This window comes from Lytechinus variegatus, chromosome 4 (genome assembly GCF_018143015.1).
Source record: "Lytechinus variegatus isolate NC3 chromosome 4, Lvar_3.0, whole genome shotgun sequence".
NCBI lineage: Eukaryota > Metazoa > Echinodermata > Echinoidea > Temnopleuroida > Toxopneustidae > Lytechinus > Lytechinus variegatus.
In genome coordinates, this window is record NC_054743.1 from 37,648,330 (window position 1) to 37,676,187 (window position 27,858).

Consider the following 27,858-nt stretch of genomic DNA (forward strand, 5'->3'; position numbering starts at 1 on the left):
CAGATGGCGTAATCTTACAGGACATTGGTATATGGTGTATGGAACCTTACAAATTTCCTTTAATAAAACACCCTTTTCCCCTTTTTAAAAAGACCTGTTAAATTGCAGAAAAATTTCTGTCTTATGAATTTACAGAATGATTCTGTTAATGCTTTTTGCAAAATCTTCTTTGTTTTTTCTGTAAAATCAGGTGTTTTTAACAGTGTACCACTAAAAGCTTCTGAAATCCCTTAATCTGATTGGCAGATAGTAAACTTCCTATAGAAATTGTGCATTTGTTATCGTAACAAGTCTTTATTAAACAGGACCCTTATTCAGTTGTCGGCTCTGAGAAGCTCTGATTGGCTGGGAACCACAGAACTCTTTATTTTACTATGGCAACTGTCTGAGAATAGTGCTGACAACTTTTTTGTGAAATGGTGACAAGGTCTGCCATTGTACTGAGACTATGGATCGTGTTACTGCCATGAAAAGTTACGCAATGATCTCGTGTGATGCTATCTATAATTCACATTTTTTTCTTCAAATGATTTCACTGGCAATTCGAATTTCTGCCAATTATTGTGCAATGTGCTGTTTTTGGAACTCAGGGCAAAATCACGATATATGTATACCATGAGATTTTAAAGAAACTAGATATAGGTGTATTATTTAATCTGTTGTCTACTGAAACTGGATGATTCTTTTATATAGAACCTATGGGAATTATAGAAGTCAATAGGTTATGAGCTCTAGACCTGCTCATATCTAGGAATCTGTTGACAGTATCATTGACTGATATACCTTAATTTATCTGTATGGAAAAAGAACCCGTCAAAATCACATGTTTTTAATTTTGTGTTGTTGTGTGAATGATATGTGTGCCTTTTATGTTAAAAAACATGGCTGCACTTCCTTCCATTTCATGAAACAAGCAGATTTTTTTTCTTTAATCCTCAAATCGAGGTATTTATTCACATATTGTAGCCGAACCGACTTTCTCTCCTGACGAGCTGGTTCGTTTTGGCTGCAATATACAACCAGTTGGTGTAAAGTCTGTCTTTTAAGACTCTTTGCTCCTTCTCAGTAACTTAGATTATATCTCATGGATTTCAACATCTACATTATTCTGAATCTCCATTATCTCAATCATTCCAGTAATCAGTATCTCCGTATATTCAGTATTTTCAGTATCCTCACTCATCTCAGTATTTTCAGTGTTCTCAGTAATCTCAGTATTTTCAGTATAGGATACAAGGATACAATGAATGGTTCTTCAGATACCTCTGTACATAATAATTGATATATCTTTCTTGCAGGTGAAGAATTTAAAGTTAGTTGTACTCCATTTTTTAATGAAATTAAAATCTTTCACCTTTTTTTTTAATTGAGAAGATAACAAGCATAAATTGATCTTTGTTATAAGCTACTAAAATCCTTGCATCTGATTGGCTCAGAACAATTTTTTCAGTGAAAATCACTTTAAAATGCTTCATGGAACAATCCCGCATTTTGCTGTGCTGTAAATCATTTTTACCAGATTTGTGCCAACACACTATTGTCCCTGTCCTTATAAAGTGACGTATGATTGTGAAACTAAAACAAATTAAGTGTAGAGTAAATTGCTTTTAATGATAGAAACCATACTCTGTGTCATTGATTTATGAAGGGTGAATAGATTCTAGGTAGTAGAATAAAGCATATTCTGATGTGTATATCTCTGTTTATATAGTATATGTTTCTGGCAAATTCAGAATTAGCACGACTGTCTCTATGTGGAAATGCAATCGAGTGAAGGATCCCAGAATGGCATGTGTACAGCATATCTGCCTCTGTATCTGCACAGTATATTACTATAGTAGCTGCACTATATGTATAAGTCATTAGTTAAATCACAACAGAACATATTAAACTTTTGTGATTTTTCACAAAGTGATGGATTCATGGGGTAAATGTAAAACATAAGGGACTGTTAGCTGTTACTCTGGGAAAACTGGAAATGCCTCTTATTGCATATTGATATTACTTCAGTTACACAATTAGACATTACCTTTGGCCCAAATTCTTTGAAATGTTGAAGATAGTCATGAATGATCCCCCCCCCCCCGGAAAATTTGTGATGTTCCTTACTTCAGCCACTTGTGATAAGATTGTCTTTGTTTCTTACCTTTTTAAAGGTATCGGTTTGCTACTGTGTACTAATTTGTTAGCTGATTTTTTGTAATTGTGTGTTGATGGTAATATATACATTCATTCATTTTAGGCCACTGCCGAATTATCATTTTGCTTTCCATCTTCTTTCACTTTAAATCAGGGATTTATGGAAAATATTGGCTATATTATTATTGTGTTCTATGTTACCTGTTATCCTATTTTAATGTTTTTTATTCTGTGGACTTTTAGGACGGTATATTTGTATATGTATGTTAGCATTGAGTTTTGAGACTTTCCCATAAATTTGCAATTATTGGTGATTGAAGTCACTGCTGCATTTATCTCTAGGAAATGATACCTCTTAGTCTTCACATCTTGTCTATGTTATGGACATTCATTTTCTGTGGAGCCGTGTTTGGAGAATTTATCTCCTTTTTATAAATGTGAAAGAGTGAGCAACCTTTGTTGAAATCAATTCCAGATTATAGTGAGTGATCTCATTGAAATTTGATAATCTATTCTCTTTTATTTGCCAAGACAATCCAACTATAGAAAGTTACTTCTGCCTTTAAATGTACAATTCTTTTTGGTGGTGAGAGGGCGGATAGTTAGGCTTTGTGTGTGATTAATAAAATGCCTTATTTTGGAGCATAATCCCGGAGCATAATCTGGCTAGATTTACCAAAATTGTATTAGAATATATTTGGTAAATTTGAAAATGTATATGTAAAGCTCCCATTTTGTAATTCATTGATCTACCATTAGGCATGTATTGGAAAGATATTGGAAGATAGAATTGCAGGACCCATTTGTGAGGCTTGTTTTCATATTTTTATCTAGCTCAAAACTTAGGGGTGCATCCTAAGTCTGTGGAAAAGCTTTTTAGGGGGCTTGCTTTTGGGGGCTTTCTGCATCCAGTCTTTTTCTTTATATCAGGGGAATCCCGCCATATACCGGTATATGTGTGTGTGAAAAGTCTTTAGGTGCAGTGGTGCACAATAAGGTGGTGTTGATCAAAATATACATTTTCAGATATCTACTAATACTACAGAGAATAAATTATCCTATAATTGTATTTGTATAGTGAAACTGAAATGTTTTGAGAGGAAATGTAATTGTTTTGCTAATTGGTTACATGATTATTGCGGTATAAATGTATTGAGTAGTTAATTAGCATGTTATCATTCAATCGGCTCTATATTACTAGACTACACTAGCATTATGGGTCAGGAAACTGGCCGTGTAAGAGTAGTTGAGGACATGAGATGGCACTTTTGGTTCGTATCTGCTTTAAAACAAAATCTTGTACCATTATGATTGCAATTTTCATTGAATATTCCTGGTTCTTAGGATAGGATTGATTGATCAAATGATTACACATATTTGCCCCACTTGTATTCGAGCCCATATGGGTCGATAAAATCTACATGTTTTGTTTTGTTTTATGTCAATATGATTGATGACGTTTTATTAATTTTTGTGTGTTTGAAATTGTGCTAATTATCTTATTTCATGTTTTTGTAAAGCAAGTGCTTTGAAACATTTTGTATTAAGTGCTCTAAAAATTCTATTATTTTTAAAATGAAACTTGACTATTAATGAAGCTGGAATGTTTCAGGCTTTTTCACACGTGAGTCTTGAATCATCATTGTAATGATGATTGCAATTCATCTTTAGAATCATCGTACCTTCACACGGAAATTTGTATTGTAATTTGAGTGAAACTTAACTGGAATTCACCTCCAGAGTAGAATTTGAATTCATGATTGTGATTAGCGTTCATGATTTTAATTCAGTTTCACACGTGCTAAAAATTTGTCTGGAATCATTCAAATTACAATTTTCTACCGTGTGAAAGGTCGTTATGTAACCAGACATGATTTATTTTCATTTGTAACTTCATTCATTTGTAAAATACATTTCAAAGGTTCAGCCTAAGTAGATTTAAGGTGGAATATTCATGTGATAGTACTATTTCCTATAAGTGTATTGTAATTCAGTCATTTGTTCTAAATTGAACCTTAAAAACCATGAATGATCATTGTATACATGTACATATATTTGATCACAATATGCAAATTCATACCCATTGATGAATAAGATGATTGAGTATTTTGTATTTTTCATCTAATGTATGAATTACATTTATGTAATTAAAAAAGAAATCATAGTTTGAGACTTTGTATTCCTTTCCATTATGATTTCTATCTTCTTGTTACCCTGTTCTTTTCTATTACATTCACCGTTTTTTTCATGAAAGCCTGAGTAAATATAAGGTCGAATAAATTGTCAAAATGAAGTAACTATACATCCTATGACATGCCCTAGGTTATACGTGTATGACATCTAGATAGATCCTTCTCGTTTGATTGGTTGTTCGATGTCGATCATTCAGCCCATCATCCGCGCAATTTTTTGATCTATACGATTTTGTCTATTGCATTTTCGCCAAGACCACTGGCGCTACGTATAAAAACACTTTGAACAACTTTTGCATTCAAATTCATAAATGTCAAATGATAAGGATCTATTTGATGTGTCATATAAAACAAATAATTAATGTTCCTTTCAAATGTGCAATGGACAGAATTTTTCATTCAGTGAAAGGTGAATGATCTTTGAATGGATCATTTCATCTGTCGCCTCATGAAGTACAAGTATTCTGTCCATTATATGGCCGTACGCAGATGGGGCTTTTGGGAAATTGTACCCCCCCCCCAGAAATGTTTAAAGTTTACATTTTATCAATAAAAATTTTCACAAAATCCACCAAAAGTATGCACACAATCCTAATTCACTTTATGAAATGCATAAGCACCCAAATGACAATCATGGTCGCTTTGCTCCCTCGCTTTCAAGTTTTATAAAAAAAAAAGCTTATGCGTCATCCCCCCCCCCCCCGCCATAAAAATGATTCATTCGTCCATGGTCCATTGCACTCATAAATATCCGATTCATCTTGAAATCATTTTGGTCTATTTAGGCTGACACCCATTTCATCTAATATACACTTGGACTAACACCAATCAATTAGACTGAATTGTGTATCAGAGCTGGTTTAGTGTACACAAAATGGCAATTAGATCAAATTAATTGACCAAATGGTTTTAGCCCAAAGTAAACCAACTGCTTGTCAACAGCGAATATATTAAACCGAAAGCAACACATTGCTGATAAAAAAACCCCACACTGTCCTCAAGGAGGAAACAAGGAATTGAATTTAAAACCAGGACAATCATCTTTGGAAATATAAGGAGTAATCTCATGGCCATAAATGCCATTATGTTTTCACAGTATGAAGTTTATAAGGTAAATGCATGAATTGAAACGGAAACCAGATCACTTGAGGCTATTTTCATAGCCGCAAGTGGTCTAACTTCCATGTGATGTATTTTTTTAAAGAAGATACATCGCATAACAATTAAATCACTTGTGGGACTTTACTCAGTGTAGAGTAATAAACAGAATGAAATGTCAAAGTCATGGAATCTCTTGTGCTGACCAGTCTTGTTTTATTACCACTACTACTAGTATTTGGTGTGGTGAAATCGGAGCTTCAAACAGACTTCGGAGGGTCTACCCGGTAAGGCAGTACAACTAATTTTCATGGATAGGCTAGGCCTAAATGTTTCCTATTGATACATTGTGTGACAATTCAACATATTATGCAGAAAAAACTTATGGCTGTTATCTGCTACTTGTGCATCTGGATGGATTTTTAAATGGGGGGGGGGGGGTGACAAGTGGAGGGTAGCACATTTATTTTCGGGGGGTGGGGGCAAGGGTGGACAAGAAAAAATGAAGAGTGATATATATGGTACTTAAGGGGCCCGTTGCAGAAAGAGTTGCGTGTAAACGCAAGTCAAAAATCAATCGCAAGTCGAAAATGCGCTCTGTTGATTGGTTGAAAATCAAGTTTCGCATGATTTTTAGAGTTGCGTTTGATTAAAACTCTTTCTGCAACGGGCCCAAAATCACATACAGCTTGAATATGATGCCTGTGACAGCATGTACAACTATCATTTAAAAATTACTCAAAAGTTTTTTTCATTTTTCAAGGTTATCGGGAGGGGGGGAGGTGTGAGTGATTGCCCCACCCCATTGGTGCTGACTGACTGCAATGACTCTTGCTACGTTGCCTTATATCGGAATTGAGCCGGTGAATGGAGGTCCACGTATATTTTGATGTCACTTTGTCATTTCTTTTGTTTTTTAGGCCTATTTTTTCTACAACTTACATATGCTGATATAGCTATAGGCATGAGAGGACTATATATTACATATTAATAGGCTATCAGAAAAATAGATTTTTTTTGCAATTCCGAGTTTGAGAAAACTTCGACTGTTTGCTAGTCAACTTTAAACAGTCAGATAGGTCGATTCTCACATGTTCTTAGCATCATTTATCGGTATTCAATTAGAAAGGCAATGTCGGTCCATTTTTTTCGGGGGGGGGGGTGTTTGGCATTCTCTTTGTAAATAATAGGTTCTCGCTGTCAAAAATTTGACTAGCAATAAAAAAGAGTTCGTTTCTCCAAAACGTTCCTTTTTTTATTTTGAAGTACTATTTACTATTTTGTAGTACCTTGAACCAAACGGTCTGTACAATATAGTCCCTATTGAGATCATAACAATATTTACTAATAATCTATATTGATTTCATTGCTGGACTCTTCTCAGAAGTAGATGGGATCATCTAACACTCGCATTACAATGGCCACCAACTGTCTGCAGAACATTTGGAAAGGTATACTATTCTGACTCATTCAATATTTTATACGGGCCGATCGAGAGCCTTCTAAATCTAAATTTAGAATACATCATTATTTTCACTATTCCTCGTTAATTCCAAAACTCATTATTCCTAAGATTCGAATACTCTAAAGGTTCGATATTCCGAAGTTCATTAGTCTGGAGATGTGTTAATCCGATTGAAAATAATCCGAGTTTGCAAATAAAGCAAGGTTCCTATAATAATAATAATAATGATAGACAGTTCTTGTATAGCGCATAACACATTATAAATAACGTCTCTATGCGCTTCCAAAGGACTTGGATATTATTACCCTGGCTTTAGCCTCGCAGCCTTTTACAGCGCGATGGCATTTCAAGGAATAAATTCCTGCCAGGTACCCATTTACCTCATAAGCAGTTCATTAGTTATATTTTCATATTATTGAATCTTACTTAATTTCGCGCCAAAGAAACTTATTTTACGCGGCATAAGAACCCTATATTTTTTTTTTGGACTAAAGAAACTTCGGAATCATAATGCCACGAATTTTCGAAATAACAAAGTACTTTTTCTTATTTTTGGACTAAACTACTATCTGTGTATCTATTCCGTGTTTTGGATTAACGCAACTAAAAATGAAATTGAACAAGGCAGGAATTGTTTAATGTTATTTTTTCTTGATTTGGGCCAACATAAAGTTGTTTGAAACTCTCAATTATTCAATTACTTTTTATAATGTATTTACATGTATTTTTTAAATACTTTGTAAAATATATACAAATAATAGGAATGAGATGAATGTTGCTTTGAATTAATTGTAAAGAACATGCATGCATGTGATGTCTGTAGATATTTTTGGGGGGAAGGACATCCAAACTAGGAATTGAACGACCCAAACAATGATTTGGCATAGACATGAAAAAGCAAAGTTTCTAGTTGGATGATCTATTAAAAGCTCGTTTTCCTGCAGTTTGTATTCATCGGAGCAATGGGTGAGAGTTTTTTTTTGTATTGATCCATCATGCCTATTATCACTTCCTAAAGTTGTAGCTGCTTTCTTATCACTTCTTTTTATTTTATACGCAGAATTGCCGTGAATACAATGTAAAGAACAACTGGACCATCCATGGTTTATGGTAAATTATCATGAAATCTATTATCAGAAATATTGAGCTGAGTATACTTACCACATAGGCTTACAATTTGATAAAACGAATCTATACTTTTATCTTACATTTACCACTTATAAGTTGTCACGCATCACCTCTTTAAATTGTATATATCTATATTTTTTAATTCAAATCTTTGCGAAAACAAATCAATTATACCGAATATCTTCATTTAACATTACAGGACTCTGGAATAACAGTAGTATTTTGTAAATACCGCTGGAATTGGCAATCTTCCATATTTTATATGATTTGTTAAATTTGAACATCTATAGGCCCTATTTTTTATATGGAAATTAATAGAAACAAGCACAAAGACTAATTTTACTTTTATGACTCGTTGAATATACTTTACATGTATGTGACAAAGACCTTTTTCTTCAAAGCGTACATAATTATACTTTGGGATGTGTATGAGAATCTATTCACTGCTGGTCTATATTAAAGAAATATCTGATACACATTCAGCATCGATTTACTTCTTCACAAAATTATGTCTATGAAGGTTGATTACTCAGCATGGTGGAATTTGATAAATAGTCTTGAATGTAAAGTGCACTTAGTCGGTTTACATTGCTCGGTGCCGTATGGTGTCTGGGTGCGGATCGGGGGTGTTGTGGTGGGGAGGAACGCGTGGAATTAAGCGTCGCGGTGGAGCGGTTCTGACTCTCGCCTTGTAATCAGAGGGTCATGTGTTCGAATGGCCTATATCGTCCTTTGGCGTTATAAGGCGTTAATCCCGGTAGGATGTGAAAGCCTATAGTATGCAGTATGCCTAGCAATTGAGTCTTGGTGTGGAGAAGGTGCATACATTATATGCGGGCATGCAAAGATCCGATGACCGGGGGTAATAATATTTCTGTAAAGCGCTCAGAGACGTCGTTCCGATGTATTAAGCGCTATATAAATGCGGAATATTATTATCATTATAAACACAGAGGACAGAGTTGTGTGCATATAATACAATTTGCCATCAAGCTTCCCTCGATCATTGTGCCCACCCCTCTCTTTTGGAGGTGAGGATAAATATGCGGAGTGACACCCCCTTTTTGCCCTTTATTTTCTATTAGGGATACACATTGCGATTGTAGAGTTATCTTAAATTGTTCCTCTTTATTTTTAAGAATAGCAATTGTGACCAACCTTTTTATTCCGCTCCGTCAAATACATTTCCGACACAACAGTCCTCTGTGCCCCGGTTCCATGAAATTTTGCTCGGATGCAAATTCCACACACTAATGGAATGACTAACCGGGAGTTTACGTTATACACTGTAAAAACTGCGGTGTTAAAACTGACACCAATTGGTGTTAACAAAGGACCACACCCTGAGGTGTTAAAATTACACGCTAGAGATTAAACATAACACCAAAGAGTGTAAATGTAACAATAAAAGGTGTTGTAATAACACCTATAGGTGTAAACTAACACCACCGATTTAACACCGGTGTAAAATAACTGGTGTGGTCCTCATATGTACACCGGTTAACACCACAGTTTTTGCTGTGTATAAGGCTATCCTAAACCCAACCCTATAGTCCTAACATAAAACCCTATATATTGCAACTCGAACCCTTTATCTTAGACGAAGTATGGAGCAATCGCCCGAGCAAATGTCGTGTCACCATGTGCCCGACCCCTTACTCTGAAATTCTTGATTCTCCTCTAGCTGTATCATTTTTCTTTCACGTTCAGGCCAAGCCAAGGATCATCACAAAGTCCTACATACTGCAATAATTCATGGCCTTTCGACCCTCAAGCAGTAAAGGTAATCAACTGATTTTTTAATCATATTTTTATTATGAAATTTATAAGGTAGTTGAAAATTAATAAGCTGCTGTAGATCTCAGATCTCTCTGATCTCACCAACAGACTGTTACCCCCCCCCCCCCTCTCATTGACTGTATAAAGGTTCTCACTTCATTTCTTTCAGTTCTCTAAGAATGTAAGTCAACTATCTTTACATGCGTCTATAATCTGTGGGGAGTGGGGAAAAAAATTGAAATAAGCAAATCGAGCTGACTTTTAGGTTGTAGACTCGTCCATTTATTCAAAAGAGTAGACATTTGAAGAATAGACACAACCCAACTAGAGTAGGCATACACTCGATTGAAATAAACTCCAAGACATGCCATCATAAATTATGATGCCCAGAGAAAACTCTCCTAAAAATAACGAATTACCACCCCTTTAATAGAGAGCTAAATCGAGCAAAGCATTCTTGTGACAGTTTCTATCCCCCCCCAAAAAAAAATAATTCGTCCTCGGTACAGATTGGCTGCACGCTACTGCGAGCCGGTCTTTGGTATTGCATAATCTGTCCGCGAGCGAGACCCTGGACTTACGCAAACATATCTGTCCTCGGCGTGAGGTCAGGCTAGGTCGCACGCGACTGAGATCTGTCATCGCTAGCGAGGCCGCACGCGACTGAGAGACTGTCCTTGTCGTTACTTAAAGGGGAAGTTCACCCTGACAAAAACTTTATTGTAAAAATAGAAGAAAAACTAATGAAAATATTGCCGAAAGTTTGAGAAAAATTCATCAAATAATTTAAAAGTTATTAGAATTTAAATTATTTGATTTGTGACGTCATATGCGAGCAGCATTCCTACATAGCGAATGGTAAAAAATCAATGAAATGTCATTTTCTCAGAAAATTGAAAATGGTTTTCACTGTACCTTTTGTATATCAAAAGACAAATCATTTCACACCCGATCATGAATAGAAAACAAAATTACGTCATCAGGAACCATGCAAAATTTGAAATTCATGCATTTATAACACACGGGGGCAGCTGCTCGTTTATGACGTCACAAATCCAAAACTTTGAACTCTAATAACTTTCTTACTCTTTAACGGATTTTCCTCAAACCTTCACCAATATTGTTTACTATTTTTTCTGCTATTTTTACAACAAAGTTTTCGTCAGGGTGAACTTCTCCTTTAAGGGAAGGCCCATAGGTCATAAGTCTAACCTGGGAATGTTGGAAGGACGTTCCATGGCTCTGCGAGCTCGAGGAAGCTTTGCTCTCACTTAATACTGAAAATACTACAAGTCTGCAATTACAAAGGCGTGACAATATATTAAGTTTTCATTATCTTTGCAAGGGCCTTTCCTTACTTGCCCCCCTCCCCCCCAAAAAAAAAAACCAATCACGAATCGACAGGGGATCGTCGATGTAGGAGGTGATTGGATGAACTTCCTGGGCATTATTTGTAGCTAGAAATTATTGAATATTTCATGAAATTACGAAAATTTCTTTTCGATTATGTAATTTTGCCATTTTTATACAAATTTTGATTTTTTGTCATTAATTGAAGAAGGCCTATGTTACTTTTTAGTAGATTCACAGGCAAGTCATAAGCGAGATTTAAAAAAATAAAGTGCTGAAAAATTCAGCGACAGTCATGTGAATTTCGCCCCAATTCACTCGCATACAGGCCCATTGCTCAACAAACACCTGATTTTAAAGGTTATTTGCATTAAAAAGAATAAATTACAACAGGGGTATATACTGGTGGCGGGATTAAAATAAAGCAGGGACTGAGAGAAACAGAATGAGGATCACTTCTCGTCCAGCATCGTCTTTGTCACTCTTTGGTGGCCAGTGCGATCAAGTACTCAAATCGTCCAAGTTCACCCTGAAGATAACCATCTTCTCGTTTGGTAGTGACGTCGTACAACCATTTATATACGTCATCAAGAAATTCATCTTGTTGTTGGAAAGGGATCTGTGTGATGGGGTCAAAGAGGCATTGAAGTTGAGCTGTAATCAAAACAAAAAATGATATTATGCACATTTAATGATAGCTATGATAAGGCGACAATGACCATGTTGAAAGTTGCATAAGCAACAAGCACAGAGAATGGCCTTTAACAATGATAATACTGATAGCAGAAATTAAAAAAGATGATGAAGAAATTCATGTAAATAAAGCCAAGTAAATAATTATTACTGTCATTTTATTCTACTTATAACTGGGATCAACCTATATATAATAACTTAACAGTTAGACAAAATGTGAGATGAATACAAAATTTGTAAAAGGCGACTTCGATACTTATTTGCAAAGTATTATAGCATAGTAGTGTAGTACGGGGGGGGGGCATGGGAGCACGTGCCCCCCCCCCATCGGCTGGCAAAAAAAATCCCCCGGGGTAATAGGAGAAACAAAGAAAAACACAACTTGGGAAGAAGAAGAAATTATTGTATATCATATTATATTATGTTATACTATATAATAGATATTATATTCTATTACATAAGAAATATTTTTATAACTTTATGAAACATAACTTGCTTTATAGGCCTATGTGTTCATCACTCCTGGTGCTTGCATTGTTTATTTAATGAGATAAAATAAGCAATCATGTTCAAGGGGATTAAATAGTACTAAAAATCCCGTTTTCAATGAAGTCAGTATACACCAAATATGATTATTTCCTCGCACTTCGAGCTTTTATTATATCATGTAGTGATATATGTTTCTTTTTAAGGTCTGAATATAAAACATTTCCAGTCCGTGATTACGTTCGCATTAGTTGATTGGTAAGATATGTCACTCAATGTCATTTTTCTGGTCTGACAATCAAAATTTTCAGCTCGCACTTCGCGCTCGCAATATTTGATTAGTGGACACGTCTCACATGTTCATGACTACAATTACTACAAAAAGTGCTTCATGTGTTTCGGTGTAATGCTAAAAAAAATCCAACACGCACTTGACGCTCGCATTAGATGACTATGGTGAGATATGTATGCTCATCATGCATGAATTCCTTGAAAAATAGTCCTTAATTTGTCCCTGTTTTTTTGTCAAACTTTCAGTTCGCGCTTCGCGCTCGCATTGTTTGTTTAGTGAGAAAGGAACGAATCATGATTACAAAAAATTTGCTTATTATGTCCCTTTTTTAGGTCTGAATATAAAAAAATCAGCTCACGTACGCTTCGCGCTCGCGTGACATATTCTTTTAATGGTGCAGTCCCTATAAAAAATGTCTCTACTAGGTCAGTATAGGTCTATACCTGGCTATATTGAGCGCCAACTGAGTGACTAACCTTTTGCTGGTGTCCCCAAAGCCGTGACCCACGGTAAGCTACTATAATCATTAAGTTCATTTACGCTCAAATTCATATTTTGTTGGACGCTATATCAAAATGATAAAAATCTTTCTATCCTTCAATTCTTCTATCATATAACGGTAAAGAAGCTTAAAGCCCGAGATGCGACAAATATTTAACGCAATGAATATAGATTTTTTTGGAGGGGCTTATAATTTTATCCAAACTTCAGTAACTTCACGTTCTCTTTGTTAAACTAGTTACAACCAGTCTTTAACTTTAATAAGAAGGTTGTATCAAAGGGTATGAAGGTTGTATACTCAGTATAATCTAACATTCAAATATTACAAAAGTGTTGGATGTTTTTTCAGCCGGTAGAATTCATATTTGGAATTTTCAGCTAGACGTCAGAATTTTGATTTGACATTTAGCACACTCGTTATTCTTTTTTAGCCCTTCGAGCAGTTGCTTCACAAATTTAGTTATTGGATATTAGAAAGCTGCAGATAATTATCTTGAAAATTTCAGCCTACATATTTGCGAATAGGATTTATATAAGCGAGGCAAAAATACACCATGTTTAGTTTCACCCGATCAAAATAACTTTCGATGTATAATCCGCAAATATTTATCCAATATAACATTTTTGTTTTATATCATCTACATGATACGTGATTTAGGACACACACATTCATTTCATCTAGTAAATAATTGGAATGAACAGAGCAGGATATAGGCCTCGAGATACTTACCCTTTATCAATTTCTCTTTCCATAGCACATATTTCCCCTTATGAACCTTCACATATTGTACCTTGAAACCTAGTGATTTCATTGTTGTTATAAATGCATCACTATTCTCTCTCGGGATGATTTGATAGTCGTAGTCCTGTGTAACAAGTGCGAAAAGAGAGATGATGTACTTTTATAAACTTATCCCAACAATAATTGAAGATTGTTTATTGGCGCAATGATAAAAAAATTAGAGGGGCCTGCAGGCAGGGTGTATGGGGAAATATTTATGAAGTACGGCTGCGAGAGAGAGCAAAGCGAGTGAGCAAAAGTTTTTGTAATTTTTAGCACAAAACTCTAATCTTGTAATTAGGTTTGACAAATATTCAGAGAATAGTATCGTATTTCACAAACTTTTATTTTGTTTTCATGATTTCTCACTTGTTTGCTCCTGGTCGTGAAGCTTTTGGGGATGAATGGCCTATACAAGCCCCCCCCCCGCAATCTGTAAGCCAGTGCCTTGAATCTATTGTGCACGTCCGTAGCATGATATAAATTGTTGTTTGTTTGCAATGAAATGCGATAGCGAATTGGGGAGAAAACGCAGACAGATGAAGCCATTTCCTTTGGTTAATGTAGAAACAAAATAATTGAAAGTGAGATGGAACACGATGGATATCATAACTCTGGAATATCAATATCAATAAATTCATGTCATCAAAAATTATATGTCAGCGGTTTGAATTAAATGAGGAGGGAACATTCTATATATTTACCCTCCTGTCATTATGACCATGATTGTTTGATATCATTTTATGAAGCTTTACTTAATTTTTACCTTCAGGAAAACACCCCATCGCTCATGATTTCTGACCCAGTTATCAGCGGTTTCTCCATAGGAACTACCTTCGCCATGAAGTTGGAATTTAGACGGAAAGCCTATTACGAATGATCCTCCTGGCTTAAGACATTTGAATATATTATTCAGTATTCTGTTTTCATCCTTGCAATAATGTAAGACTGACAGGCAAAGAATCTTGTTGAACCTTTCGCTCCAGTCGCTATGGTGATCAAAGAATGTTTCCGCTGCATCTTCCAAGTATTGTATATGTAATGCCGTGTTTGTCTTCCTCGCTTGCTCTATCATTCCACGTGACTTGTCGATTCCTGCATTAAAAACATGGATAAATTGATATATGAATAATTGATAAATGATTTACTGTAGGCTCTAAATACAAAATTCCTTATCCGCACAAAATCGCGCAAATTCCACTCCGACCGCTTTCTTACATGTACATCAAACAGCCTCGAATAAATACAAGGCAAACGCCAAGCGTTGTCTCGCCTGCATATTGCAGTCATGAAGAGAATGTATGTCAAAACTATGCTATATGACTTCCGAGGCTGTCAGCAGTTTAGGGGGTGAATTGTGGTTCTGACAGTTTACATATGCAATAATGCTATAGGCCTACTTTATCCCTAGGAAATGAGATAACACTAAGAATGCTGTTAATACTATGAAGCTATAATGATTTCCATGGAAGTAAGGAAATGAATGTTAGTGAAAAAGAATGTAATGCATAATAATATGAGTGAAAACTTTGACAGCTTTTCTATTGTACCTTTGGCAAATTTGTGTGAATATTATAAATGGTGCCAAGAACTATAGCTCATTAAATAAATAACAACAACAGCTTTTAAAGAATAAACAAGTAAAATACAAAATCTGGTTCAAGTACAGAGAGTACTGAGTTCTGAAGTAAAATGTTCATTGACCTTTGACCTTAATCAAATTCAACTCACATTCGAACTTGACCTGCACCTTCAAAAGATGGACCTCTTGTATGAATTTGGCAATCCTACCTCGAAGCTGTAGAAAGTTATTGAGTGTACAACACAGCACAGTGCCAGTCATGGAAAGTTCATTGACCTTTGACCTCATTCAAATTCGACTCATATTCGAACTTGACCTGTGCCTTCAGGAGATGGACCTCTGGTATGAATTTGGTGATCCCACCTCGAGGCTGTAGAAAGTTATTGGGTGTACAACACAGCACAGTGCCAGTCATGGAAAGTTCATTGACCTTTGACCTTTAACCTTATTCAAATTCGACTCATATTCGAACTTGACCTGTGCCTTCAGGAGATGGACCTCTGGTATGAATTTGGCGATCCCATCTCGAAGCTATAGAAAGTTATTGGGTGTACAACACAGCACAGTGCCAGTCATGGAAAGTTCATTGACCTTTGACCTTATTCAAATTCGACTCATATTCGAACTTGACCAGTGCCTTCAGGAGATGGACCTCTGGTATGAATTTGGTGATCCCACCTCGAAGCTGTAGAAAGTTATTGGATGTACAGCACAGCACAGTGCCAGTCATGGAAAGTTCATTGACCTTTGACCTTATTCAAATTCGACTCATATTCGAACTTGACCTGTGCCTTCAGGAGATGGACCTCTGGTATGAATTTGGTGATCCCACCTCGAAGCTGTAGAAAGTTATTGGGTGTACAACATAGCACAGTGCCAGTCATGGAAAGTTCATTGACCTCTGACCTTATTCAAATTCAACTCATATTCGAACTTGACCTGTGCTTTCACGAGATGGACCTCTGGTATGAATTTGGTGACCCCACCTCGAAGCTGTAGAAAGTTATTGGGTGTACAACACAATTGTTGACGACGCCGCCGACGCCGACACCGGAAATAGTGATACCTATGTCTCGCTCCGCTACGCAGGCGAGACAAAAACCTGGAAAATATCATAATTGATATTGGGTGAAGTTATTTGCAATTGATATTAATGTCCTTGTTTTAACTTTAATCAAGTAGTAAGTGTCCCCTTCCCCAAACGAAAGTCGATTTTTTTCTAAATGATCCGCAAATTCTCTGAATTTTCGCTTAGAGTTGGGACTGTCGCCCTTAAAAAGTTATACGCTCAAGAAAAATGAATATAAGCGAACTCATACAAACGATAAGAAAATGAAAGTGTAAATGGTGAAAAACTTTGTCATCTGCATATTATGTTAAAATCTGTCAGAATATTTGATTTGAATTTTGAATCATGTCTACATGTTGTAAATTCCTGTGAGCTATTAAAGTAGCTCACCGATGTTTGTTTACCGATCTTCTCATAATCACTTTTTATAACAAGCCATATAATCTGCTCCATTTCATTAAGACCGATGTGGCAATTTAAAGTATTTATAGCATTGTCACATTTCCCATCTTCTGTGACTGTCTGTCCAGGCATGGTCCTACCACCTCTGACGTTGTATCCATGGTATGGCCAAGGATAGACAAATTTGGTAACTTGTTCTATCAAAATGTCACAAATTTAAATATGTTTCTGGGGAACTCCTTTCGCTGCACTACACTGTTAATTCATTCCCCTTTATATTTCCTAAATGTCTCTGCAAATCTATTGAGAAATAAGCGTAATTAACAAAAGGAAACCCCAGGAATAAATTTGATTCAAAAGTACATGGGAAAGAATATGACATGATCATGATACATATAATCCATATATCCATATGACTGTTTCAAATTCAACAACCCATATATTTCCATCATGGGCGGATCCAGCCTCCGCCAATAGGGTGGTGCGAAGGGGCGAAAATTTTGTCACACATATTTTTCCAGGATCGGCCGCTCAAAGTTGATTTTTGTCTGTTTCTTTGAAAAGGTTGCCCCAGTGGCGTAATGAGCCAAAAATTTTGAGGGGGCTCGATATGGCGTATCGCGCAAAATTAATAAGAAGTTACGAGCGAGCGAAGAGAGCAAGCAAACATTTCGACATTTTTTTTACAAAAAACCCCCCAAGTTCGTGGTAGAATTTGACATAATATTTGGGAAATAACATTATATTTAACTTTTAACCCTTTCCTTTTCTTGCTCTCTTCGCTCGCTCGTAACTTCTTATTAATTTTGCGCGATACGCCATATAACTAACTGATCGTGATTTTTTTTTTTTTTGGGGGGGGGGCAAAACGCCCATGTCCTTACAGCAATTTCTTAGCTCTATTCTTATAAACAACATAAATGTGTCATAAGCCCTATTTAAATAGTGAATTTTGAAATTTCATGTATTTTGTCCAGAAAATTGAACTTTCTGGGCAATGTTTGTCAATCTGAACAAGACGCGTATTTAAACAGATTATTACTGCGAACAGAATTTGTCATGATGCGTTCTGGCCTTGTAAAAAAAGAGACCTGTTAAGGACGTTTTGCAGTTAGCCATTAAGCCGATGCATAATTCAATAATGCGAGCGCGAAGCTGAACATTTTTTGACGTTCCGGCCTAAAAAATAACGTTCTTTGCACTTTTTATAATCATGAACGGTACAAGAATATAACCAAACAATTGATGCGAGCGCAAAGCGCGAGCAAAAAAAAAAGAAGAGATTTCGAACCTTAAAACAGGGCACTCTCTTCATGTTTTGTAAATAATGAAAAAAAAATGGATGTAATTTGATATCTTCCAAAATTAATAATGCGAGTACAAAGCGTGAGCAGAAAATTTATGATATTCTGATCTGAAACTGTATAGGCTCATAATGATTTTAAAATAAATAACAAGCTGTGTATCTGAAAAAAAACCATGCGTGCACGTGTTTCAGATTTCGACCTAGAATCTGGGCATTCTAAGTACCCTTTTTTCATCATGAAAATCAATAAAGTGAGCGCGAAGCGCGAGTTTAAAATATTTGATATTCCGATCTGAAAAAGGGTCAATTCAAGCTCTGTATTTCAAGCAATTTGTAGGAAAATTATGAGGTGGATATGAATCACAGTTGAAAAAAGATCTGATATGTTTCAGTATTACTTTGAGTTTTTGACATAGGACATGGACATTCTGAGAACATTATGTCATCATATGAAAATAATGAATATTTTCCTATTTCTCTTCCTAAGCGGGAGATGAAACTTGTCGATATTCCATTCTGATAAAAATTGACAATTTGATTATTAAATTAATATCTTATTTATTAATCTAATAAGCCTAATTAGACGCGAAATCTGTTAATTTATTATGGCCTGAAAACTGGACATTTAAAGCACTTTTGCAATTATGAATTATATACATGAGTTAAGATATTTTCAACAAATCACGAGCCGAAATTTTTGATAAAATGTCATGAAATGGGGATTTTAAGAAGTTAGAATAAATATTGAGATATACATATCAAATCACAGTGCGAGCGTGCAGCGCTAGATGTTACGTTTTTTTAATTGTTTTTTAAAGGTTTATAGATGTTACGTTTTGACAATTTGACCTGAATATGGATATTTGAGAACTTTATGGAATACAGGAAAATAATAGGTACCTGGCAAATCAAATTTTGCGAGCGCGCAGCATGAGCAGAAAATGTTGATATTCAGAAGAAAAAACATAAGTGTTTACAGAAAAAAAAAATCAATTTGTAAATCAAACAAAATAATGGAAGTTCGATTTTCTCGTGCTAAAATATGTTTGGTATATTGACTTCAACATTTGACATTTAAGCTCCATATTGAGCAAAATATATAAAACACCTGTAAAAGGCAATGCGAGCGCGAAGTGCGAGAGGAAATTTTATACTGTTAAATTACATGAAAGATTATTTTCCAAGTCTTCCCCTCATCTTATTTTATTCACTCGTCTTCCTCCTCGTATGTTTCCCCTTCGTTTTTCTTCTCTCTTTTGCTTTCTTTTTATTTCTCCTCTTGTTTTCTTTTTTCCCGCTAATAGGGGTAGGATCCGCGCCGCCTATATGTCTATGATAAGATGTACCGCTTACCGATAACGGAGTTGACGAATGGAGATATATACCTGCACTCCCTACCAGTACCACATCCAACATCGAGGACGTGATCGTTGATCTCGAAATCAATCAAATTAAAAGCTTCTTTATGCCATCTATTCTGTAAATAAATCGAGCTAATCGATTCGTATTTTGAAGCAAGATCTGGCGTATTCACATTCATCTTATCTGCTATTCAGCAAGGGGCGACGGGAGTACGAGGGATCAGTCGATCAGTCAATGCGACAGTATCCAAACGAATTACCTCCCGTTTTCGGCCAAGTCGCAGTTCTGTGTATACCATGCACGGACTTTGTATAGGTCCATCTAAAATGGTCAATGGTCAAGGAGTGTACGGAAACGCCAGTTGTTTATATAACGTCAGAAATGATGACCGGGGCAAATCAAAACGGACCGAAACTATAAACTTGACCAGTGGAGTACAGATGGGCGGGGTGACTTGGGGGCGCTTTCCCCAAAATAAAATTAAAGAATAAAAAATCAAGACCAAGAAAAAAAGAAAGAAAAGGAAAGATAGGAAATAGAGAAAGGTGAGTGCTATTATTTTCTGAATATATGTAAAAAATCGATCTATCACAAAATTTGATTTTGTTATCAAAATGTCGAAATATCTGCTCGCTTGCTCCGCTTGCTCAAATCTTGATTGCTATAATTTTTTTTCCCGATACGCCATATCCGGCCCTCTCAATAATTGTTTTGGCTCATTATGCCACTTTCTAAAGCTTTGAAGTGAATTGGAGTGTGTACGAGATGGATTCAACATGTTCAAGATAAAAACTCAACGCCATTCGGAAAAGCACTAGCTTGCTTATTCAAAATCGGAAGGGCATTCATGAATTAAAAATTAAAATTGTGATGTCATCACTTCGGGACTTTACGATGTAACACATGATCTAGTTATATAGCTAGCGCTATACGCACGCCATGCATGAGTCATGTTTGTTTAGTTTTTTTTTGAAGTGTACACATATAGTTACCTAGAATGCATGTAGCATTTTCATTGCAGGATAAATAAAGGGTTCCAGGACAATTGCCCAGCCGACAACTGCTACGCAAAATGCAACAAATGCTCCGCCGATAATTGCTCCGGAAAATGTTCCGCCGATCACTATAGCGTACCTATACGGGGGGCGGGGCAGTTTGCCCCCCCCCTGACGAGTCACAACCCATGCAAAAGACGTACCCCTGCCCCCCTCCCCCTGACGAGCTTGAAGGCCTTTTTTTCTTTGCTTGTCAATTTTTGTTGGCGGACGAGCCCCCCCCCCCTGTGAAAAATCCTAGGTACGCCACTGCCGCCGATATTTGCTCCACCGATATTTTAAAACTAATTTGGAGCCCCGTTGCTTTCCGTTCAATTTGGCGTCCCTCGCCTTTATGATCAATATGGCGCCCCTAGTTTTAAGAACAAAAAAGAAGAAGATGATGATAGATCTTGAAGCTGGGAGACTTGATAACTTGATATTTCTGATAGAGCAGAGTTTGGATAGGAGAATATTGACCACTTGAGACGGATGGTACCTGTACACCAGGGGTTAGATCCGGTCAGCGGAGCTTCTCCGGGGAGCTTCTCAATCCAGCCCGCAAGACTCTGGGTTTTTTCAATCACTTTGAAGTCACAACATAGCTCAATATGATGCGGGATATGATGACATCGTGTATCCATGTAGACCTAACCGTAATAAAATTAATGGTAGTCAAATTAGTTTGACTTGTTTAGTGGAGTCTTTTCTGTCTGTTCGATCTACATTCTTATTAGATGACCAGCGCTGTTCTCACCATGTTTGGATCTACATAGACATGATAGAGGTGCGAAAGAGCATTTTCCATGGCTGGCCATGCAAAAAACACAATCATATGGTAATTTTTACGTTTTGTAAATGGTTTTTAGGGAAAAAAAGCCCTTCCCCTATTTTACCAGTGAACATTAAATTTTGCACCAGTGCCTTCGTCTGGCAATTACACCTTTTGTGCCAAGTTTAAAGCAACTCGTTGCTTTATAGTTGTGTGGACAGTATGCTACCCAGGGTTGGTTAAAAGTTTGGTATTTTTTGCTGTCTGACATGCATGACGTAGACGTGTTTCGATGTAATTCTAGAATGAATTTGTTTAAAAAAAGGATATTTTTTATCACCAAATGTAAAATAACTATATGCTGTATGCGGTTTGCCGAAAATATGAACTTTAAAGCCGTTAACAAAGCAACACTACTACGGGCATATCCAAGGATGCGGTGCACCCCCTTAACCCCCAAAGGTTTCCTTATTTATTTATTTTTTTGCTAATCTAATTTGGGGCACGGGGAACATACTGTATACGTGGCCCTTCAGAGGGGAAAAACGAAAATGAATGAAAAAAAATTCGCAATACGAACTAAAAAACCCAAAGGACTATCAACTTTATGGCGAAAATGCGCATTTTAAAAAGTGTTCCTCACAAAGTGCACATTTCTTTCAGAAAAAGTTTTTTTTGTTCCAATGGGAAACTGTAGGAGGCAAGTTCCCCCTTCCTGTGGTTTTTACTTTCCCTGCAAAAAGGGAGATGCTAATTGCAATTATCTTACTTTAACAGACTGAAAATCTTAGACAAACTAGAAGATGAAAATATTGGGTAAAAGTGCTCCATGAGGGTGATTATGTGTCCAACCAAAATTGTGTATTTCTTTTGGGCATTTTTATTCATCCAGTGTGATGAAAATTTTGCCCATTCTATAGTAATTGCTGCGTATTTTTTTAAACCTTACTGGACAACATGCTTGCCGTATTAGGTAAAATACTGCCGATATTGGTTGGACACATAATTACCATCGTAGTGGTAAGATTTTACTTACAGTGTAGATACATAAAAAATATCCAGTTTTTAAGTCAAGTATGTAAAATATATTCTGCTCGTGATTCTGGGTTTCATTGTTTTGTTCCATCGAGATATGCATCCTGCTCATGTGTAAAAAAGAATGATGAAAACATTTTGTTATTTATAGTCATCATCTTCATAATGTACCTACATGCAGGGGTGTACCTAGGATTTTCCAAGGGGGTGGGCAAATTCGTCCGCCAAAAAAATGACAAGCTAAAAAAGGTCTTCAAGTTCAAAAGAAGCCACTTGTGGCTCGTCAGGGATCACTTTTGATTCGTCTAGGGCGGGGGGGGGGGGTCCCCCTTAGGTACGCTAGTGCCTACATGTAGTGCTTTACATGTGCACTTGCGAGTGAGCATATTTCCAAGTTTCACCTCGCGCTCCATGTTTGCATTAAGTGCCTTTAATATCAAGTCTACAGATTGAAAAATCGAAATTTTATCATTTATTAAGAATTCAAGATATATCAAATCATGTTTGAAAGTAGAAAGACAATAGTAAGGACTAGTAGTACCCCCATAAAAACAGCATATATCAAGTTGTAACGGTCAATAGAGGGAATCGTGGATGAAAATATTTGTTGGTCCCCTTTCGGCGAAATCTGGATGCGCCCCTGTGGCAGCCTATTTCCGTTCGTTGTCGTATAGAACTGCAGAGATAAAAAGACCAAAATTCAACGGTGATTTACATTTTTCAGTTTAGAGTGTATGGAAAGTAAATAAGATAAGAGAGAAGAAGCTTTATATTATCTATTTCATAGGCATTATATTTTTTCAATTAATATAATCCAATATATGTTGCAGGATCTCCGCATTACGATGAGTAAGACATGGAGTACTCTAGATAAGAGAAAAACGAACGAAGAATTTTGGTGAGTAAAAGTTGATTAAGTTCCTATCATTTAAGTGCTTTGGTGCTACATGGCCCATAACTTATTGGAGCCTGTGCAATAATTTTTTTCGTCGTATATATCCCTTTGGCAGTTTTCTTTCACTTAATTCGTTTTCTTCAGTAGGAGGTTGTCCTTTTTAAAATGAATTTAAATGACGGAGGTGAAGGACAGGGAGGACACACCTAAACATTTTGCGGCGGTCTAACAGTCGTATCTTTTTTTTGTTGTCTTGCCTGAACGAAGTTTGGCAGAGACGACCTAGTGTCAGACTTCCTGTTGGTACGTTGGTATAAATTAGTCTGCTGGTCTGTTACAGAAATATTAAAGTTTTTGTTCAATTTTCTATGATTTCTCTATTTCTGCATCGAGTATGTTCATGAGGATGATGGGGGTCAAAGGTCAGAGGGTCAAAAGCTCAAGTGATAATATTTTTGTTCAACTTGTTCTCATTTCTTTATTTCTGCATCAAGTTTAATTATACTTGCTTCAAATGATCTCTTGGTAATACCATAGGTGTGTTGTTTAGGATGACGGGGTCAAAGGTCAAATAGGGGTCAAAAGATCAAAATTTTGTTCAACTTGCACACATTTCTTTATTTCTGCATCAATTATGCTCACACTTGGTGCATATGATCCTTGGGTAATGCCAAATATGAGTCAGTGAGAGAGAAGGGGTCAAAGGTAATCTAGGGGTCAAAAGGTCAAATGATGTGAGGTCATGTCCATTAAGTTTTTGTTCAACTTACAGATTATTTCTTTATTTCTGCATCAATTTTGATCACACTTGGTTCAAATGATCCTTAAGTAATACCGCATGTGCGTTTATAAGGATGATGGGGTCAAAGGTCATCTTAGGTTTAAAAGGTCAAGGTTTTGTTCAAATTGCTCTAATTTCTTTATTTCAACATTAATTGTGTTTACACTTGGTACAACTGATCATTGAGTAATAACACATGTATGTTGTTGAGGATGATCGGGTCAAAGGTCATCTAGGGGTCAAAAGTTCAAAGTTTTTGTTCAACTTTCTCTCCTTTCTTTATTTCTGTATCAATTATGGTAGGCCTATAATTGATCCTTGGGTAATACCACGTGTGTGTTCATGAGGATGATTGGGTCAAAGGTCCGATCTAGGGGTCAAAAGGTCAAATGATATGAGGTCATGTCCATCCTTTTTTAATGTTTTTGTTAAACCTGCTCTCATTTCCTTATTTCTGCGCCGGTCAGTTTTCTTTACATTTGTTACAAATAATTATGGGGTAATATCACATTTGTGTTCGAGAATCATTAGGTCAAAGGTCATCTACAAGACAAACAATAATATGCATAATTTATTCATTTATTCAATGAAATATGCTTTACTTATTTGGGATGAAAATCGAAAGAAAATAAAAGATGGATCTATTTTTCTTTCGAACAAAATTAACAGGGCCTATGAATGGGTTAAACATGGAACATGTGCAGCCCAAGGAAAGATTGCTAGCCTACACACACAACACGGCTTCTTTGCTCTTGCTCTTGAACTGAATTCAGCTGTAAATATCTACCGGTAAGTATTGATCGTTTTATAGGTTTTAAAATTAACATTTCCAGTTTAATTGTTCGAGTAACTCTCTAGTCAAATACTGTGTTCAAATACTAAGAATGACCAGAGGCGGATCCGGGATCTCCCCTACCCCCCCCCCAAAAAAAGGGGGATTGAGGGACATTTTGTACAGAAAAAAACTACCAATGCCCCCCCCAAAAGTCTTCACTCCAAATAAAAAATTACCTCCAAAATGTTCTTTAAAAAATCCAAACGGGGGGGGGGGGGTGGAAAAAAGTAACAATAGAAAAGAGGTATAGGGACTATGTGGACATGCTAACATCAATTGTTGTCGTTGCTTGATTTTCGTGCATTCCAGGCTTCTAGCTCGAGATAATATCAGACCATCGAAGGTCCTTTTCTACCCTTCAGCTTCGGTGAGATCAGCGATCCAACGAGGACTAGGTCATAGTATTGGAATGTACTGCGTTGATCAGGTAAGCCTAGTCAAGTTTTGTTGGTTGGTTCCACCGGACATTTGCTCCGGCGACAATTGCTCCGGCGACAATTGCTCCGCTGCAAATTCTACACATTAATGGAACGACCGACTTCAACTCTGGATTTGTGGATAAGCCCTATCCCAAACCTAACATAAAACACTACTGCAACCCTAATCCTATATCTGAGACGATTATAGCCCGGGTCAATTGTCGCCGGAGCATATGTCGTGTTGCCGTTTTGGTTAATCCCACATAAGTGCATGCAAGTCCCCCAAGCACTTACGATGGATGTCAAGGACTTCCATTATTAAGATTTTACACGAAAATATATTTTGAAATATCTGTATTTTGTCTTAATAAATACAAAACCACTTATTAAGAATGAATGAGCCGGTTTTTTTCAGGATATTATATTTCTACGTATCTTTCTTATATCCAATTAATATAATTTGTGAGAGAAGTATAGTCTAATGACAAATAAAAATCTATCGAGGTGCCACATTTTTGTTTTCATTCATTTCCCAAGTCTTGCAACCGGATTTGAAAAAAAAAATGTTGGCCACTGCACTTTATAAGATAGGAATGTATCATACGATGGTACACTGCAAAAACTCCGGTGTTGATTTAAAACCAGCCCGGAATCTATTGTGTCCACACCAGAGAAGTATTGAAACAACACCAGTTTGGAATCAAACCGATGCTGTTTTAATACTAATTGGTGTTGTACAAACACCAATCTGGTGTTAGACCAAAACGAAACTGGTGTTGTTGTTAAACACTTCTCTGGTGTGGACATAGATTCCGGGCTGGTGTTAAATCAACACCGGAGTTTTCGCAGTGTATAATTCACATCGTTGAATTTTTATTAAACTAAAGCCTTTGCCGGGCTTTATCGTGTCAGGATTTTTTTCTTTAATTTTTGCATCAGAAATCATTTCAATTTCACTCGTCATGCTCATGGAAATCCATTGAAGTATATACTAATGCAGAAAACCGTGCACAACATACACCCATTTTAAGCAAGTAAAATGTTTTTATTAATTTTATTTGGCGAAGGATCTTACTAGATATTAAGTGGCTTCTGAACTGTATTCAATCCAAGCCAATATTAAATAATCTTGTTCACTTTTTTTCACAGAGCTCTAATTTGTTGATGGAGGTTCGAATCTGTTACGGATTGTCATTTAAAGTCATCGAATGCAAGGAGATTTTCGGACAGCAGTGTGACCCTAAACGAAAGATAATGATACCTCCAAAGACATAATATATCAATGTTGATCAGTGGTTGCTTTCGGATGTCTCTATATATATCATACACCCAAAGTTCCGCAAGGTCATTCTGTCATTGGATAAATGCTATGTAGAAGGTCATAACGAATTTATTTTTCCATCAAGCACACCATTTCGCTGTTACGGTTAACCAGCTATCAAGATCAGACGTCGTTATTCAGTAATTGGCTTTTGATTTGGGTTTTTTAAAATTTTTTTCCCCAAATATTTTAGTCTGCTATGCAGACTCTGAATGGCTCGTTAGGTGGGATCTGCTATAACCAGCCTGAAAGGGCGAGCGAAGCGAGCCATTCCACATCTGCAGCCTCGGTAGACCTAGTCTGCTATGCAGACTCCTTGAATCAGCTGTGGTACACACTGAAGATGTGATTCTACATTATTTTGTAGACTATTGCAGACCACCTTACACAAATCATTATCTTGATGGACAATACTTTACATATTGAACATTTCATTCGATTTCATTTCAGTTTAATATTCAACAGTATGAGTATTTAAATTTGATTAAAAGGGAACGAATAAAAATGTTGCCACGTACGGCAACACCACGAAGACTTTCTTTTCATGGCGTATAAACGACAATGGATATAACCATCATGAACATGATCATCTTAATATGAATAGCTCTATGATATATACTGTATATAAAGGGTGACGGGGGTCGTTTAAACGACCACGTCACCCTTTAATAAACTCACCCCTGCACACCTGACCTCACTTCACACTTAACTTTACTGTCAACAATACACTATACTTACGGACCCTACGGTAACTATATATTCTATACTTCGTACATATTGACTTACCATTACCTAACATGCATAATTGATTATTATTAATGGACTATAATTACTTATCTCCGTTATATATGGCATTGCATTGTATTTACCATTGTTATTTGTAGGCCTATATTTTGTATTTATATATTGGTTTAGATCTTGATCACGAAGGGCATCTGCCCGAAAGCTTGATGAAGACGGGCATTGACCTTGCTACGGCCCTCTCCATACTATTGATCTCAAATATATATATATCAAACAAAATATCAAATCATATTGCGTTGAAAACTTGCTTATTATATTGTATATGCCTCAATTAATGTATAGTGTTTGTTTAAGTTTTATTTGAAAGTGTCATTGTAATTATTTTCGACAACTTTAC

At 36.3% G+C, this 27,858-nt stretch overlaps 2 protein-coding genes across 2 annotated transcripts; one reads left to right on the forward strand and one right to left on the reverse strand.

The window, feature by feature from the left end:
• The first annotated feature begins 5,612 nt into the window (after window positions 1-5,612).
• On the forward strand, window positions 5,613-26,953 carry LOC121413983 (ribonuclease Oy-like). The gene is made up of 8 exons (XM_041607016.1): window positions 5,613-5,716; window positions 6,814-6,880; window positions 7,955-8,004; window positions 9,733-9,805; window positions 23,297-23,364; window positions 24,812-24,931; window positions 25,287-25,404; window positions 26,546-26,953. Exons 1-8 carry the CDS (start codon window positions 5,616-5,618, stop codon window positions 26,669-26,671), a joined length of 723 nt encoding a protein of 240 aa, XP_041462950.1. The 5' UTR covers window positions 5,613-5,615; the 3' UTR covers window positions 26,672-26,953.
• LOC121413982 lies at window positions 11,173-20,064 on the reverse strand. Its single transcript, XM_041607015.1, has 4 exons — window positions 19,617-20,064; window positions 14,671-14,999; window positions 13,854-13,989; window positions 11,173-11,805 (listed from the first exon to the last, which is right to left on the reverse strand). Exons 1-4 carry the CDS (start codon window positions 19,801-19,803, stop codon window positions 11,630-11,632), a joined length of 828 nt encoding a protein of 275 aa, XP_041462949.1. The 5' UTR covers window positions 19,804-20,064; the 3' UTR covers window positions 11,173-11,629.
• Window positions 26,954-27,858: the final 905 nt, after the last annotated feature.

What these genes read in the sequence shown, in the direction of transcription:
- LOC121413983 (XM_041607016.1), top strand. Translation starts at nt 5,616, where the DNA reads ATGGAATCTCTTGTGCTGACCAGTCTTGTTTTATTACCACTACTACTA. An exon ending in TCAGCTGTAAATATCTACCG is followed by an intron (nt 24,932 to 25,286) that starts GTAAGTATTGAT and finishes CGTGCATTCCAG; the next exon opens with GCTTCTAGCTCGAGATAATA. An exon ending in GAATGTACTGCGTTGATCAG is followed by an intron (nt 25,405 to 26,545) that starts GTAAGCCTAGTC and finishes TTTTTTTCACAG; the next exon opens with AGCTCTAATTTGTTGATGGA.
- LOC121413982 (XM_041607015.1), bottom strand. Translation starts at nt 19,803, where the DNA reads ATGAATGTGAATACGCCAGATCTTGCTTCAAAATACGAATCGATTAGC. An exon ending in ATTCGTCAACTCCGTTATCG is followed by an intron (nt 15,000 to 19,616) that starts GTAAGCGGTACA and finishes TTTTTAATGCAG; the next exon opens with GAATCGACAAGTCACGTGGA. An exon ending in GAAAGAGAAATTGATAAAGG is followed by an intron (nt 11,806 to 13,853) that starts GTAAGTATCTCG and finishes TTTTGATTACAG; the next exon opens with CTCAACTTCAATGCCTCTTT.